This window comes from Vigna unguiculata, chromosome 11 (genome assembly GCF_004118075.2).
Source record: "Vigna unguiculata cultivar IT97K-499-35 chromosome 11, ASM411807v1, whole genome shotgun sequence".
Lineage (NCBI taxonomy): Eukaryota > Viridiplantae > Streptophyta > Magnoliopsida > Fabales > Fabaceae > Vigna > Vigna unguiculata.
Window position 1 is genome coordinate 36,340,619 of NC_040289.1, and position 17,942 is coordinate 36,358,560.

The window sequence follows — 17,942 nt, forward strand, 5'->3', positions numbered from 1 at the left end:
TTAGGCCAGCTCCACATAGGTTATGGCTCGTGGGTCTGTAGGTTGGCTTATAATTTTCTTAAAATTCTTATAATAAAACTTTTAATATTCAAAAATTTGAGAAATTACACTAGATTAACAAAATTAAACAAAGACCTGAGTTAAATAATAAATTAATAATCTAATTTTTATCATAAATTTTTCAAATTTTAAAACATTCATAAATACATAATAATTATCTTCTTTACTTATACCAAAATTTGAAATATTTATCCAAAAATTCATATGAAAAATAATCAACATAGGCAAGCCTCTAACTCGCACAATCTGTAAATTATGCAAGTCATACTTTTACGTGAACTCAATATATTTTTTCAGCGGAGAGGCATAATTATCATCCTAGCATTGAACCCTTATTTATTAAATCTACACTTAATCTAATGATCTAAACCTAACACCACGTAAATAACATATCGTCGTTTTCCAATTTGCTAAAATAATTTTGTGCATGTAAAGAAATAGATAACACGTGTTCACTGTCCGATTTGCTAAAATAATGTTGTTTAATAGTGATTTCTCTTTTTCAGTAATTTCTATAAATGACATTAATTGTTTCATTGATTTACACTATCATATAATTTCATGCTTACTCTGCAAAATACTAGGCGGTATTAATGTGTTATATTTAACCGAGCTTCATAAAATCACAAAAAGAAAAAAAAAAAAAAACAGGTAATCATGAAACTACGAAATCATAAAAAGAGAAAAACAGGTAATCTGATCTGTGTTCGAACTTTGTAGTCAAGTTTCACTGTTATACTGAAAATATTTATAACTCCTTTTTAGAAAAATTGAATTTGTGCTTTAGGTAAAGTTGATACGATCATTCAAAAAGTTTCGTAAACACATAATTATTCAGTAGGTCCAGGTCCACGTCATATTGGGACAGTTTTCAGTAGCCGTTTCGGTGACACCAATTACGAAACACTGCATCAGATTAAACAATGTAAAATTATTACAAAGTACACTCAAAATTTCCACCTCACTCAATCCAACACTTTCAAATTAACACCTTGAATATATAAAATCAGTTCAAATTCAATTTGAACTAAATTTATCAGTTCTGGTTGGTAATTCATGACAGAAGCATGAAATTAAAAACCATACATTTAACATTTTGCAGACACGGCCCCTGCTACTATCCAAAGAACAAAAGTGTACCAACCTTTCTTTATGTACGAGTATCACCAAACTCATTTCTAGAAAACAGTAACAAAAATACAGAAAATAACAATAGAAACGTGGTAAAGGTAACACTGCTTGAACTTGTCAGAAGTATAAGAAAAAGGACCGAAATCACGTGCCATACCAGGTACCTTTCTTTTTCTCCCATTCAAAAGAATCAAAATCTCGATATAGGAGCCAATTTGGTGTATCAATCTCTTTCTTTTCACATTATACCATCTTCATCACTATTATCTAGTCACTCAACCAGTAGCAGATGCAGAGAAAGTTTAAAGATACACAGAAGAAAACTACTAGCTAGATGAAAACTCAAGTTAACCACACAACATAAATTACAACTTTTTAAAGATGATGAATAACAAGACACGACAACTAAACTGAAGCAACTGAAGAGATTACAAGCATGTTTTTTTTTTCTTAATTTCTTTCGCCAACTTTTCTTCCACTGAAACGTTATTGAGGAGACAAAAGTCGAGTCACCAAACAATGACCCAAACAAAGGTTTAGTTTAGTCTCTTTTAGTGGCAAAAGATAACCTTGAGCTCGTGCGGGGAGGAACACTGATGCATGAGGGAGGGGTTGTCGTGGGCGTAGGTGAAAGTGTTGGGGCACGCGTGCTTGAAGAAGGTGGAGTACACGGACTCACGGCACGTGTGGGGGCTGTTGAAGTGGTTCCTACAGCAGAGCTCGTCGGTGTGGAAAGCCTCGCACCCGCTCTTGCACGCGACAACGGGCCCGTGAACGGCCGGGACGCGGTGCTGCAGCACGGGGGGACACGTGGCAAGCAAGTCGGCGCGGCAACCAACCACCGGGCACACGCCTTTGCCCTCGTGTGGGGTCACCGTCATGGGGACGTTGAACCCGTCGACGAGGCTCACGCCGTAGGAGACGGAATCGCCGTTTCCGTGGTGGACCTCCACTTGCGCCAGGGAGGCGGGAGGAGAACCGCCGGCGCCGTTGCACTGGAGACGGCCGCCGCAGTCACCGCTGGCGCAGGAGAAGCCGGCGCCGGAGTGGGTGCAGCCGGTACGGGCCCAGACCCGGCCTGACCAGTGGACATCCGGGACGGGGATGGACTGGTGGGTGAGGGTGTTGAGGGTAAAGCCGCCGCCGGCGAGGACTGGGTGGCCGGCGTTGGGTTGAATGGCTGGCCACACGGTGTAGTTGCAGTTGTTAACTAAGGTTAGGATAAGGGCACCTGTGGGTGAGGTAAGGGTGGTGACAGCGAGGATGAAGAATGTGCATAGGAACAGTGAAGGAGCCATGACTTGGTATGTAAAACTGAAAATATAAGCACGCCGGAGAAGGTTACATTTTACGGTTATTTATAGAGGGTTTTGGATGAAGGTGTAAACTGGGTTGTTGGGTGTGTTACAGAGGATTATATTTTTTACTTTGTGGGACGGAATTACCCTTTCCCTGTGCATTTAAACGGCGTTAAAGTTTTGAATTTTGAATTTCGAACGGTGGAGGAAAGTGGAAAGAGTTTGGTTTTTGTGTTAGTATTTTTGTCTTTTTAACATTCTTTTATTGTGAAAATATGGTGTTGGAGGGATCAGTGGGAATTGCAAACTAAGGGCCTCGAACCTTCCAGCAACACTCCTCCCATAGCTGGATGAATAAAAAAACTATAATTTTGTCAAAAGTTTAAGATTAACGTATAACATTTATATTATGTTTTCTTAGGATCTAGGTGTCTAACTTTATAATAATTATAAGATTAAATTATCTCCTAGCCTAGTAAAATATCGATTGGATTCCTCTATTTTAAAAAAGTGTCAGATATAAATTCATAAATTTTTTTTTATTTTTTTTTATTTTTAAAAAAAGTTAAAAATTTGTCACATTTTAAACTGACATCGTGTCACATGATGATAACAATATGATATGGCAATGACAGTATCATGTTATTATGTCTGTGTCACTTTCTCATTTTTAATTTGATTTATATATTTTTATTTTTGTTTCAATTTAATTTAATTTTTTTTTACTTTTTTAATGATATAATTTGTGTGTTGTAATAGAATGATGGCATTTGATAGACATATGAAATTTAATTTTAATTAATGCATTATTATACTATCATTGGTGTCTTTCTCGAATTAAGTTTAAACTTTTACTTTAATAATATTCATTTTATGAAACTCTATATTTGTTTGCTATTTTGTTTTTCTTGACATGGGTTAGGTTAGAAAAGTTAACATATCAAGGACCTCGTAAATAGAGCTAGCTTGTTATCCTTTCGCATTTTTTAAAACGTTTTTGTATGGTGACCAACTAACTAAACTATCACAAATTTCATGTGCATACTTATTTTATCCCCACATATTTCATGGGAAATGAATAAATGATTAAACAAATAAATTATGGACAAACGATTAATAACGTTTATAAGTGATTATGAAAAAAATATTTAAATCGATAAAAATATGATATGTTATGATTTTCTAATGCTGTTTACGTATTTTTAGTACAAATGATTTAAATTTCTTATTTAGTATTTTTTTTTACACTAGTTAACAGCACTTATAATAAAAGAAAGGTTAACTTTTGTAATTAAATGTAACTAATTTTTGCACAGTATGGATTTATTAGATAACTATTTAACTTTCTAACAGCAAACAATCTTATTTAACCCTAAGTTTATAGTTCAATTTAAAATTTCTAAAACAAGTATGTTATAACTTGAAAAATGCTTAAATATTTATTTTCATTTTTTAGAATGAGTAAATTTAGATTCTGTTTCATGGATTTTTTGTTTTTCTTATTTGATTTTAATTTCAGCATTATTTTATACCTGTCATTAAATGAAATGCTAAAGTATTATTCTAGAAAATATCCATTAGTGCGCAATATGATGTTGATATAACATTTTTATATATTTAAATAAATAATACATATTTTAAAATAAGTTTTAGAAAACTAAATTAATTTTTGAAATAATGTAAATAAAGAATATTTTACAAGATAAAAAACACAAAATTTTACCTTCATATTAATGACATAAAAAATATACTTTTATAATATTTGGAATAAAAAATCACTAACTAAAAATATATTATGTCAAAAGAAAATTTATTTACACAAAAACGCGCATTCAAATATCCCATGAAAGACATACAAATTATATTTCTAATTCTTACGTATTCACCGTTGGATTGTATTTGAATTCGTTAAATGTATAAAATGTTACTTATCACATGTTCTTTCATGCTATTAAATTCACATTCACGTTTTCTCTACTTTTGAAACAATTAAAGTATGGTGTCTTATTTATTCAAAGTATTTTAAAATTTAAATGTAGCTATGGAAACAACTAAATGTGGTCAAACAGAAGAATACAATTTCTTTCTAATTATAATATCCCTAGAAATATAATCACATAAAATGTAAAATTTCTAAGCGGTGGCAAAATGGGCGGTCTGGCCGTTTTGACCCGACTTGTCTGCAGCCCATAAAAAAGGAATCGGGCTGGATTGGTCCGTCAAACAGAAACGGCCAACAATCACAACCCGTCCCGTATAGAATGGACTAACGAGTGGGGATAACTCGTTTACTTTTTTTTTGATTTTTTTTTAAACTTTTTTAATTTATTTTTAATTTATTTTAAATTTTTTTATATTTACATATAAATTATTATTAAATGCATATTTAATCAAATAAAATATTTTTAAAATGTTTAATTGATCAGTTAATGTTTTTAATTAGATAAATTAAAATAATTATTAAAGTTACATATTAAATTATTCAATTTACATATTAAATTATTCGATTATAACTAATAATTAAAATTTAATTGGTAGGTGTTAATAATTTAAATTATAATACTATTGTATATTTACATATTTAAAAAATATAATATAAAAAATTAATCTTTTCAATTACATTTATTTTTTTAAAATGGGTTGGCTCATACTTCAACCCGTCAAATTGACAGACTGGACAGAACAGACCAAAACAAACTGACAGGTTGAAATCTTCAACCTAAGTCATCCCTTTTAACATGGGCTGACCCGTTGTGCCCAGCCCGTTTTGCTATCCTTATACTACTCTGATTAATATGTGAAATTTCACCTTCCACAATATTATTTCGGTAAACTACATGCTTGTATTTTATATTGTTTGAGTTAAAAAAAATTGTTTTAGCGGCTAAATTTAATTACAAACATAATAAGGATAATGGTTTGTTAAATATTTTGTTGGTTTCTAGTGAATAAACGCCTCTATTGCCTTATTAGACTATTTTGTATTTATTCAATTATTTTTGTTCAGTCCATTTTCATCACTGTTTCAAAATAAAGTATTTTAAATACTAACAAGGGTCCGTCATGAAATAAACGGATCGGTACAAATTTACTCAGAAGTAGTCCACAATAACAATAATTTTATTTTGGTCCTTAAGATAACAGTTGTTGGGCTTTGTATATGCATTGGTTTAATCATGAGATTGGGTAGCTTTTTCTTGTTCCACCCCTAATATTATTATTAACTGCATCTTCATACTAACAAAAGTAATTAAAATACCCTCTCTCACCCCAATCTACCATTCCACCAGGCTGGATATAATTTATTGCACTGAATTACATTCTTAACTACTGTAATGAACTAAAATTTAGTTTATCTGAACTAAACTAAAAATAGTTTAAACGAACTAAAATGTTTTTCTGTTTTAAAAAATTGAATTTTACTGAATTGTAATATAAATTAAGCTAAATTGCTATGAATTAAACCTTCGTTTAAACTACATTAATCAAACTGTATTAATTTTAAACTAAATTGTACTATTTTTTTAACTGAATTATACTACTTTTAAAATTTTTAAAATGAAAGAAAGAAAGTTTTACATAATGAAAGAAAAGAAGTTTTACATAGATAATGACCTTAGTTCGTTCTTAAATATTTTTCTTTATTTGTATGTTTAATATTTTAATAATAATATATTTAAACTGTAGTTATGAAAAAAAAATCTTACTTACTTTCTAAATCTTTGCAATATATATATATATATATATATATATATATATATATATATATTGAATTTCTAAACATATAGAAACAAAACTCTTTAAAATCTAACACTTAAAAAGAAATCGAGAAAGAAATTAATTGGAGGATAAATTAAGAATGAAATATTGATGTTCAATTGAACTGTGGATTAGTTTAACTTGAAATCAAGGTCCTAATTTTAAGGGCCACACAATCGTTTGTTTGGGTCGATGCCAAAACATTTTTGGCACATTCGTTTTGGTAGCATTTGCGTTCGGTGATTGATTTTGATTTAATTACAATTCAAGCAATCATAACAACACTTGACTTTGTAACTAAGATTTTCATAATGTCTCACATAAGTCAGCTTATCTACCACGCTAATCACTAGCAATTGCGCTTAGTCAACTTCTCTACATAAACTTACAAACGGAATGAGAAAGCCAAGTTCACTGAACAAGGAAGAACATTTGCAAGCAGAATACACGTACCGTTATGTCACAAACACAAGGGTACGATGAAATAATACCACCTTCACTTGTTGGGAATACAAATAAAAATTTCAAAACTTATTTTTTTATTTATTTATTAGGTTGATAATACTTATTTTCATTACACTTAATAATCTCACATGATTTAAGAATAGATACTAAAATAATTTAAATAGATATTTCTCCTTCAAACTTTTGAGATATTTAAAAAATATATATATTTAGACTCTAAAACAAACAATAATTTAAATGTGGTAAATAATTCTAACGATATTATCTCAAATAAATTTGATATTAGAATATTGACGTTGTTTGGAAAAACAAAAACTAAGGATTCAAAATTCTTATTTTCCTTAATCTCTATGAGAGACTTATTTTGATATAATTAATAGTTTCGCATGACATATTTAGGGTCGGAACTAGTGTAACATTTCTTATTCACGAAAGATGTATAGTTTAGATATAAAGTGTTAAATAAGTAAAGTTTAAAACTCGCAATTTTGTTCAATGTTTTTTAACTGAATATTTAGTAAATATGTTAAGCTAGTATTTAACATAATTATAAATATTTAAAATAGGTTAGCATACCTATGTGAAGTTACCAATTTTGGTACAAACTTAACCTTAAAAAGAATAATCCAACCATCAAGCATTTGTAGATGCCCAACTCAAATTCTACAAAAACGGGTTTGGAGGGTTATATATATATATATATATATATATATATATATATATATATATATATATATATATATATATATATTTGATACGCTACAATATTTCTGAAATGTTAACTATTAGAAAGGATGCCGACATTACGGCGAAGCACTCAAGAGATAAATAATGGCAAGTACTTGTAAAATTATCATGGAAGCAATGATAACAGAGAAATGATAACGGATTAGAAGTCAATCCATAATGAGGATAAAACAGATTCTCGATCTTTTATAGTCAGTGCGTAATGGCATAGGATTCCAGGGCATCTTTTTACAAACATTCTTGCATAAAATTTCAAGTTTCGTCATGATTATATGATACCAAAAAATATAGCATATAAAAGCAGCAAAATGCCCGTGACATGCTCATTAAGACTGCAACACTCTGATTCACTCAAAGTATGCCACTGATGAGAAGACAAATCTTCATTCATCTTCTCTTTGCATGGCTTCTGCTCCCAGCTTCTGCACTCAATCACGCCACTGCTGATGTTCATGCTATGCACTCAGGTATTGCATTTAGCTCTGAAACTATTTTCTTCTGAATGTTCGTTGTTCGTCTATTTTGTCAATCACTAACTGATGAGAAATGACTTAGCAATGGTAATTGCGGTAATTGTATCTCACGTCATTTTATACTTCTGTACTCAGCTCATTTCAAGCTCAGAACCCCACCCCCGCAAACTGCGCATGCCATTCCTTCATGGGTTAGTAAATATGAGTAATATTATATCTACCTATCTAATGTATATATTTACTTAATTTGCATGACAAATTTCTGAATTGAACAACCAAAATCACAGGTTAATGAAAAGAGTCGTAAAAGCCCATCAGGGCCTAACCCAATAGGGAATCAACGCCCGCCATCTAAACCATAGAGGTTGGAAATACGGATTCGGCATCGGTGTTCAGTTTAGACATCAATAGCTGTTTGAGATCAATAGATATAGACTAGCAATTCTACTGTTGGGGGCATTGTGTATGTACAAAATGGTAATGAATTGAATATTTGTACTTTATCAGCTAATGCATTGACCTCGCATAAAGGAAAGCAATTCTCCACTTATTAACTAATCAGCTTTGTGTTGAACACTTCTTGACCTAAGCAGTATGAAAAAAGAGACACATGGTCTTAACCAAAATATCTTCCCTGATTTCGAAACCCTCACCGGTCTATATTCTCGTATTATATTATAACAATGAATTCTGACTCCATTCAACAATATATTTTCCATGTACAGGACTACTGAGCTGTTAACACTCAGCAGCCTACAATTTTTGTAATACAAGTTTTTATGCTCCCTAGTTTCTCGGGAGGGGGATCTTGATGGAAAGAAATTTAACAACGAAACAAAGATATTATGCTGGAACAAATTACGTATATTTAATCAATTGCCAACCCAAAAATGGTATAATCTCTTGAGATATACAAAACTCACTATAACTACAAACAACCGTATGCGGCGGTCCTTTATACAGCACGCTTCCGCTTCGAACGCTTGCTTCTTCTTTCCCTAGAATTAATTTGAACCTCTTCACCAACTTTGGAAGCATAGGCTCCTTCTTCAACTTCCTGTTCCTGTAACAATGTAACTTAGTATTGGGAATTTTATCTAAGAATGAACATTCTAAAATATCCTCAAAGCAATAAAATATAAATAAGTCATGGTAATTTTCTTCTGAAAAAAAAAAAGGTCAGCTGTATAATCTCCAGCTCCCGAAACAATTTGGGACGGAAATCAGAGAGGGGATTGGTCAGGTAATTTTAAGAGAGCATGGGAGGAATTAAAAAGAGAGCAGTGCTTTATATCGTTCGCCTGTACTTTCCTGCAGCTTTGTTAAAGGTAAAACAAGACTTCAACACACCTCCTTTTCAATCTGAGCCATAGGAATTATATTTTAAGGTCGAACTTTTCTTTTTAACGGCAGACATATCTTTCCACGGTAATGATTTTCAGCCGTTAAGATATTAGATTTGAGTTCATTTAGTATTTAATCTCCACCCACATTGTAACGTACAGCAAGGCTTTAGATATATGGAACAAGGGATATGGTGCTGGATTAGTGAGGAGAGCTGAAGATCCTGGGAAGCTCTTCGACAACGGGCTAAGAACCATATATGCAGTCTAAACACCATGTTAAACTCATAAACTCAAGCCATAAGGTATATATGAGTCTTTGTACGTGAATATTATTATTATTATTATTCAACTTTCGCAGTCTCAACCCACACTTGAGACTCACCACCAGTATGTAGTGCTAAGAAGTTTATGGTTTATCTTCTGAAAACAGAACTACAACTAAAAAGGTGAAATTAGAAAATCCTATAAATGCTACCAGAGATGATGGCCTAGAGGACTGTTAACAGCCCTTATACCCACTCTCAACCTTTCCATCATTCACTTAAATCTTTCTTCACCCGTTTACATTCTCGTCTTCTCTTACCCCCCTCTCCCCACTCATCCTTAAGTCTTCATGGGTACATTCCACCCCATTCACACCCAAACCGTCCAACTTGTTACTCCATCTTTCTCTCCCCCAACTGCATCTCCATCTGACCCTTCCTCGTTTCAAATTATTCCAACAATCTTAGCTACACTCTTCCAGCTAGAAAGTTGGGTAGAAGGCCCATGAAATGACTAACTTTACTTTCCATAATTAACATCACTGTGACTTTATATATACAACAGAATCAGTACGTGAAAAGACTAAACAGTGATCATGTGCAACACAAAAATTGAAACAGGTAAAGAAAATTTCAAACTTCAATCTATGGCTGGACAGTTATTTTTTCACACACGCAGGAAAATTAACAAGATGTTTCATCTTAGAAAAGATTGGAAATTAGGATAGTTAGACATTGTTCTTTGTATAAATTGAACTTATAAAGATTCTTGTGCAATATCAAATCATGATAATAAACTCCACAAGTCAAATACCTTGCTGTCACTATCTATGTCTGAGCCATCATCAGAAGCAGAAACAGATGCCAGAGGCTGAATATCTTCCACTGGCAGTGCCTTGCTTAACTTTTTCTTCTTTTCCTCTTCTTTTAACTGCTTAAACCTGTAGATCACCAATTTATTATCCAACAGCAGTTGAAACTCTGCATCATGTACCAGAAAACACTAACCTTTCACCGCCTTTTGCCGGCTGCAAATCTGATCTTTTAGCTCGTCCTGCAGTAATAATGCCACTGGCATTTTCATTCACAACAGGCTTTGCACCCCCCAATTTGCGCAACCATACTTGTTGAGCTGTGCTCAGAACATTGTTTATAAACCTAGCAAAAGAAACACAACACCAATCAGCAAAGAAATTTTGTTTACTCCCGTTAGCACACAAGCGAAGGTGTCCAGACCATCTCCCAAATCTAAAATTGTAATCATGAGAAAGCATTCACTTCAAGAAAATGCTATCGTTTCCACCAAAAGAATTTAAACTCTTATGCCTTTGTTCTCTGTATTTTTTTTGCTGCATGCATATCAAGGAAATTGTTTCTGAAATAAAGAAATGTAGTAAAAACACAATTACTAAAGTTTTCTTACCAAATTGGACATACCTAGATAGTGTACAAGATATAATAAAGCAAAGAATGTTTGAAGTTATGGCTAAATCACGAAAAATACGAATATGTACACTGTAAAGATGGTATCAATATAGTTTTTGAAACAACTAACCAGTAAATTGTTAATCCTGATGGGACAGATAGTGAGAAGTAGCCGATCATGAGTGGAAGAAACTTTAAAACAAGAAGTTGATTCTTTTGAGAAGGATCTGTCTGTCAAAAGAAATCTTTTAGGTTGTGATCATAAAAAAAATGAAATGGAAGAGAAGTGATGTGTTTACCTCAGGTGGTTTCATGATTTCCATTGAAACAAATTGAGAAACAACAAGAAGAACGGGTAAAATAAGATATGCTGCAGTATCTTGCCAACCCAAAGGTGGATGCCCATCCTAAATAACAGATGTTTGTTATGATACTGTATAAAGATAAAAAGAAAGTACAAAATCAATTTACAAAGTTTGCTATTTATTTCCTCTTGATACAGGACTTCAACAAGTGAACAATCCATCCTATAACTTCATCGTTCCAACAATGAGAAAACAATCTTCTGGCTAAAATATCATAATGCCAAACTCATAGGAATTGAAAAAAAAAGACCAACCACAACTTTTTATTTCACCTACAAAGAAAAAGATGTCTTACCACAAATGGAAAAAGCCAAGAAATTCCAGCTCCACTTTGCCTAGCAGCAATGGTAGTAGGACCAGCCAAAGAGGGTATCCAAAAGAAACCCTCAGTTAATAGTCCCTTCAAATTAAAGGTTTTTCAATAATTAGCAAAATAAACATTTTCTGTGAGTAATTTGTCCGTCAAAATTTCTGCTCAAATAATAAAAGCTAATAATGAGTAATTACCTCATTTGCCACATTTGACAATGCTTGGTAGAGACCAATCCAGACTGGAATTGTGGCCAAAGTAGGTAAACAACCTATAGAAATTGATGCCATTGCAGTAGAAGTTGAGTCTATACGTCAGTAGCTGAATAGAATATGTACAAAATCCAAACTAAGATAATATGGCTATTTACTGATTATTAAAAGAAAGGTCGGCAGCAATATGTATGAGCAAAATCAAATCAAATCATTACTGTTGGTATAAGAACTCCTACTTCAAAACCATATATTTTTGGTCATCATATACAAACACAGTCGTTTTATTATGAACATAGAACTAATATTTACCAGCTTCATGAGTCAAGGTACTATTATTCAGAAACACAGTGTTGAAGAAGATGCACCGAAATTAAGAGCAAAAGTACCTGCCAATGGATTAACCCCAGCCTGCCGATATAGCCTTGATGTCTCAAGTTGTATTCTTTCCTTAAAAAGAGGCCAACAAAATGAATAGTTTAGAAAGAACAATGTTATAAGAAAAAATTGAAATCAATATTTACTTAAGATCGAAATGGATGCTTAATAGCCTACAACACCCCTCACCTGATTGCCAGCATATCTTTCTTGAATAGCCTTAATTTTTGGTTGAAGATTTTGCATAGCCAATGTAGATTCGACCTGTATAGATTAATTAAAATCCTCAGTTCTTGTAATCAAGCAAAAACATATTCTTAGTAAGTAGGTTTATACCTAATTCAACCTTACATAACTGGTTCGTAAAATGAGGATTGCACCTTGTTTATATATTATAATCTAGATTGATTTCTAGTTGACATAATATCTGCAACACCTTTGTTAATTGAGAGATCAAATTCATATATAGTTTGCAATCTTGTTAGAAATGTTTTCATAGAGTATGTCAGGATTTGAAGAATAAAATATTCCGTTCACTCCAATGTTATGGGAAAAAACTGTTTCAAACAAAGTGATTTACATAATTTAAAGGTTGCAGCAAATTTGAAAATTTATCGTGCTTCCTTTGGCCCTAGAAATTGCTTAATTTGTACCAACCTGTTGCTTTGTCAAGGGAAGTGTTGCAGCCTTAACTATAACAGTGAGTAATATGATAGCAAATCCATATGCATAAGGCACATGCACAGCAGAAAGACCATCCTTCAACACCTGAAAGCCAAAACAAATATAAGCAATACCAATATAAGCAAACAGCACTATTTACTATTCCAAGCATAGCTTCCCATGAAACAAATAATATATTACACCATGAAATTTTTTATCAATCGAATTCAGAGCTGAAAAGCGAGCACTGAACACATGCCCTGCAAAATACCATCTCAGGAACAGAAGTTGCCACGAATTTAACAATATTGGCATCATTATCTATTCTCTAGGTTCTATTCGAATAAGTTCTCTACAAATTTACAGGGAAAGAATATAAAAATGTAAAATGAATAGAGGTCCTCCTATTAACTAAGTCAAGTTTTACACTTATCTTATATTGAAGTTCTCTTATCTGATTTCTCTAAAAGCTGAAGTTTACCCAAACAAGAGTCTAGTAAACCTCAGCCTTGGTTAAATAAAATTCTCAATGAACATTTACATGAGAAGAACACAGTAGACTGAATTAAACCTCTCCCATAAGTTAATTAGCTTATGCATGGATTAATTTAAAGAAGCTCATTTCTCCAAAAGTCAATTTTAAGTGATGCATGAACTAATTTTAACTTACACGGAATGAGCTTAATTCATATTTAGTACATTACTTCTTATTTTCTTCTTACATAGAAGTCTATCCAAACATCACTTAGTTCAGCATCAACGATCTCTCTCCTTACTAAGAACTCAACGACCAAGAGTATCATAACAACATCTAAGCAAGCCACACAATCTCGAGAAAACAAGTTCGATGAATTTCGAGGCTGGTGCTCCGCAAGTGACGCGTCACACAACTCGCTAACTCGGGAAGTTAAAAAATAACATGCACGAGTACAAAGTTTACCTTGAGAATAGCCTCCATGGCTTCGGAGATGAAGCCGAACCAGCCTCCGTTCTTCTGCACGACAGCATCAGTGGCGGGAGCGGCGGGGTCCGCCGCAACCGCAGCGTCGGCGAGCGTGTAAAGAAGGCCTTCGGCTCTGGTGGCGATACCGACGAAGTCAATGGAGTGGCTTATGGAGTGGATAGGGGGGATTTGGTGGAGGCTGACGTGGACCTTGGTGGCGACAAGCCTTGTGGTGGTGCGGTGGTGGCGTGGGAGCGAGGGAAGAGGCGTGCCGAGGAACGAAGGAGACGAAATGAGTGTATTCGCCATGGATGATGAGAAGCTTTCGAAGGAGATTGTGCAGAGGATGGTTCAGCTTCTCATAACGGATTAGAGATGAGGGAATATTTTCCGAATTATCCCAATTTTCTGCGAGGCAATGACAAGGCGCACGATGGCTAGAGCCAGATTTTCCTCTCCGTTTTCAGCCACCGACTGAGTGACACGTCACAAGATTAGGGGTTCTATGGTCATTTTTCAGATATTTCATTTTTTTGCTGATGGAAAATGGCAAGTGGCTACTCTTCTCACAGCCTCAGTACTGTATTCTTGGAATTTTTAACGTGAGCATTCATTAATCACATTAATTAATTTATCATAATTTATCTTTAATTACATTTATTATTATTATTATTATTATATAACACTTATCTTCTTAAAAACATTTTTATTCCTACAGATATCTTTCGGCACTCCCTCATTACAACATAAAACATGGTAAAAAAAATTATAACATCTAGCAAAAGCATATAATTTAAACTCCAATATCTCAGCACCATCAATAATTTAAATAAATTTTTTGAAATCAATATAAATCAATCCCCTCGGTTACCAACGTAAATAAAATAGAACACCAAAAATTTCAACTTCTGCGTATAACATTCTTAAAACAGGTAAAATTAACTAATACAAATATGCATATACTTAAGTACTATCCCTGCATTCTTAAAGTTTGATAAAGTAATTGTCGGACTCATGGTTAAAATTATGATAAAATTAGAGTTTTCTGTTTCAAAATGCACTTAATAATGTTAGTAACACTTTATAAAAAATTATAGTTCTAAGAAATCAAAGCATTCGACGTAGCAAATTTAACGACCATAATGCGAATTGAAGTTGAGAAGATGTTTTGTGGTCGACATGATTATTATATGGTTATGTTATTTGTTGCTACATGTAATTTTATTATGTTATTAATTTAATATATATATATATATATATATATATATATATATATTTATAATTTTATAATTCTATGAATTTATAAATATAATGATCCGATAATATGACAATATAACAATATGATAATATAAATATATAACGATACCACGATATAAAAATATGTTGATATGTTAATATAACGATATGTTGATATAATATGACGACATTACGATATTCTAAAAATTAATTATATTATCTTACTCATTTGAAATATTATGATGGACTCATATGTGATTTAATAAAATATAAGGGCATATTGTTTATTATGAAAAATTATAATAAAATAAAAATAAAAATAAAATAAAATCCAACCCAACTTGATGGACGTTGATTTATAGAAGAGGATTATGATTCTATCTATGGTCATAAGGTTATTTCACAAAAAGTCATAAAAAGAGAGTGTGAGAGAAGAAAGAAATACAGAAGACGAGATTGAAGAACATAAATTAAATAATACATTTCATTGAACCTCTTATGGATCAAGGTTATTATGACTCAAATATGTTAACGTATGAGAATTATGAATCTTAAGATCTCAAAGCAATTTTCTTAAACCAGTGATGATTATATGACAACTATAAATTAATTTACAAATAAGACGATATAGTGACGATATGACGATATGACGATATAATGATATGACAATATGACGATATGTCGATATGACGATATAACGATATAGCGATATTGTAATATGACGATATAGCGATATTGTAATATGACGATATGACGATATGATAATATAACGATTTGACGATATTGCGATATGACGATATGATGATATGAATATATGACGATATTACGGTATGACGATATGACAATACGACCATATAAAGATATGGTTATATAGCGATATGTCGATATGACGATATGACGATATGACAATATAGCGATATGACAATATGACGATATGATAATATGACGATATGACAATATGACGATATGAAGATATGAAAATATGACGATGTTACAATATGACGATATGATAATATAGCAATATGACGATATGTCAATATGTTGATATGATGATATAACGATATAGCAATATGACAATATGACGAAATGACAATATAACAATATTGTGATATGACGTTATGACATTATGACGATATGTCAATACGACGATATGACTATAAAAATAAAATCATAATTTATAAAGTTTTAAGAATAATAAAATAATAAAATTGTAATTTATAACATAATAAATTTATAATTATTAAAATTTCAAAACAATAAAATAATAAATTTATGATTTATAAAAATTAAAAAATAAAATAATAAATTTATATTTCATAAAAATATTAAAGTAACAGTACAATAAAATAAAATAATAAAATAGTATTTTATAAAATTTTAAAAATAATAAAATAATAATTTATAATTTATAAAAATTTAAAAATTTAAAAATAATAAATTTATAATTTGTAAAAATTTAAAATTAATAAAATAATAAATTTATATTTTTTAAACATTTAAAATAATAAAATAATAAATTTATAATTTATAAAATTTGAAAAATAACTAAATAATAAAATTATAATGTATAAAAATTTAAAAATAATAAAATTATGATGACAACACGGTGAAAGGTGACATGAAAGAATAATTACTATCGACTCATTAATATTTAAATTAATAGTTAAGAGAGGAAAGGTTAAAAATTTAAATTTTAAATTTATGAAGTATTTTAATAGATCATAAAAATTGATTAGGGATTCAATTAAGAGTTGTAAAATTGCAATTACAAATTTGTAGTATAATAAGAAATACACTAATAAAAATATAACATTGGATTAATCGTGAAATTTTTTCGAATTACAACAAATTAAAAATAAAACACATATGACAATTTACGATAAAGTAAGAAAATTTTGAAATGAAAACAATAATAGGTAAAAATAAATGATGTAAAACTTAAATTCACTGGGAAAAATAAATTAGAATATAATATATTTCATAATAAACTAACAAGTTGAACTAAATGTTAATATTCAAAAACACATAATAAATGAAAAAATATATATTGTTTGAAAAAGTACAAAACATCAATCTTCGACCATGAAAGATAATTAAATCTTTGTTCAATATTTTTAGAAATTTGGTCTTCAAAATACATTAACCATCAAATTATTTTTACTTTAGGTGGAAATAAAATCAGTAAACCGAATAGAAGAAAATTATTATAAAAAATAGCGGTTAATTTTACAGCCATTTCTCACATGAACTTCTTTATTTTTTTATCAAAAACAAAGTGATAAATAACAAATGAATTTGAACAGATAACTTATTGGTTTTTTAATTCTCTACTTTAGTCTATAGGACTACATAATTTTCCTATTTAGTATTTCTTTCTGTTTAAAAAGGTTAAATGAAAACATTGATTTACTATTTTAAAATATTAATTTATATAGATTAAATATATACTTTGAGAGAAAATAATAGAAGATGTTATTGTCTCAATGGGAACGTTAGTGTAGCCAAATCCAATTGGTCTGTTATCTAAAAGGCATGGAACATGTTATTGTCTCAGCCAATAGCGCGGGAGAATCGCAAATACAATCTATCCAATACGCAAAAAACGCGACGGCGCCTCGTCAACGTAAGAATATTAGTTTAAGCGTGTGTGGATAGAAAGCGTGCCAAACCACCGCGGATTCGAAATCGGAAAATTCTGGAACCACCTAGAGGACGTAGGAGATACCCCACACACCCCACGCAATACTTCGCTTTTTCCCCAACCCCAATTCCACTTGGAAACAAAATATCCAACCGTCCAAAGTTTCTGATCCAACGGTACACAACCTACCGAACCTTCCAGAATTTTAACGGGTTCTTTAAAACACA

At 31.4% G+C, this 17,942-nt stretch overlaps 3 protein-coding genes across 4 annotated transcripts; 1 reads left to right on the forward strand and 2 right to left on the reverse strand.

Annotated features, from left to right (window-relative positions):
- Window positions 1–1,345: 1,345 nt before the first annotated feature.
- Window positions 1,346–2,545, reverse strand: LOC114168374 (osmotin-like protein). The gene has a single exon (XM_028053160.1). The coding sequence runs from the start codon at window positions 2,487–2,489 to the stop codon at window positions 1,743–1,745; it is 747 nt and encodes a 248-aa protein (XP_027908961.1). The 5' UTR covers window positions 2,490–2,545; the 3' UTR covers window positions 1,346–1,742.
- Window positions 2,546–7,701: 5,156 nt separating this feature from the next.
- On the forward strand, window positions 7,702–8,491 carry LOC114169704 (CLAVATA3/ESR (CLE)-related protein 46). Its single transcript, XM_028054970.1, has 3 exons — window positions 7,702–7,927; window positions 8,069–8,124; window positions 8,221–8,491. Exons 1-3 carry the CDS (start codon window positions 7,819–7,821, stop codon window positions 8,293–8,295), a joined length of 240 nt encoding a protein of 79 aa, XP_027910771.1. The 5' UTR covers window positions 7,702–7,818; the 3' UTR covers window positions 8,296–8,491.
- Window positions 8,492–8,603: 112 nt separating this feature from the next.
- Window positions 8,604–14,303, reverse strand: LOC114169702 (inner membrane protein PPF-1, chloroplastic). 2 transcript variants are annotated; one of them, XM_028054969.1, is made up of 11 exons: window positions 13,836–14,303; window positions 12,890–13,000; window positions 12,422–12,496; window positions 12,244–12,304; window positions 11,840–11,913; window positions 11,628–11,732; window positions 11,267–11,374; window positions 11,098–11,198; window positions 10,551–10,700; window positions 10,357–10,483; window positions 8,604–8,990 (listed from the first exon to the last, which is right to left on the reverse strand). In XM_028054969.1, the coding sequence occupies exons 1-11, from the start codon at window positions 14,145–14,147 to the stop codon at window positions 8,889–8,891; spliced, it is 1,326 nt and encodes a 441-aa protein (XP_027910770.1). In that variant the 5' UTR covers window positions 14,148–14,303; the 3' UTR covers window positions 8,604–8,888. The 2 variants fall into 2 exon arrangements, with proteins under 2 accessions (XP_027910770.1, XP_027910769.1); XM_028054968.1 differs by having other exon boundaries at window positions 8,604–8,996; window positions 13,836–14,299.
- Between the last annotated feature and the right edge of the window lie 3,639 nt (window positions 14,304–17,942).

Excerpts from the sequence above, each read along its gene's own strand:
- LOC114168374 (XM_028053160.1), bottom strand. The coding sequence starts at position 2,489 with ATGGCTCCTTCACTGTTCCTATGCACATTCTTCATCCTCGCTGTCACC.
- LOC114169704 (XM_028054970.1), top strand. The coding sequence starts at position 7,819 with ATGCCACTGATGAGAAGACAAATCTTCATTCATCTTCTCTTTGCATGG. Across the intron at positions 7,928-8,068 it reads TGTTCATGCTATGCACTCAG|CTCATTTCAAGCTCAGAACC; the intron begins GTATTGCATTTA and ends TTCTGTACTCAG. Across the intron at positions 8,125-8,220 it reads CGCATGCCATTCCTTCATGG|GTTAATGAAAAGAGTCGTAA; the intron begins GTTAGTAAATAT and ends CCAAAATCACAG.
- LOC114169702 (XM_028054968.1), bottom strand. The coding sequence starts at position 14,147 with ATGGCGAATACACTCATTTCGTCTCCTTCGTTCCTCGGCACGCCTCTT. Across the intron at positions 13,001-13,835 it reads CCATGGAGGCTATTCTCAAG|GTGTTGAAGGATGGTCTTTC; the intron begins GTAAACTTTGTA and ends TTTGGCTTTCAG. Across the intron at positions 10,701-11,097 it reads TCAGGATTAACAATTTACTG|GTTTATAAACAATGTTCTGA; the intron begins GTTAGTTGTTTC and ends TTCTTTTGCTAG.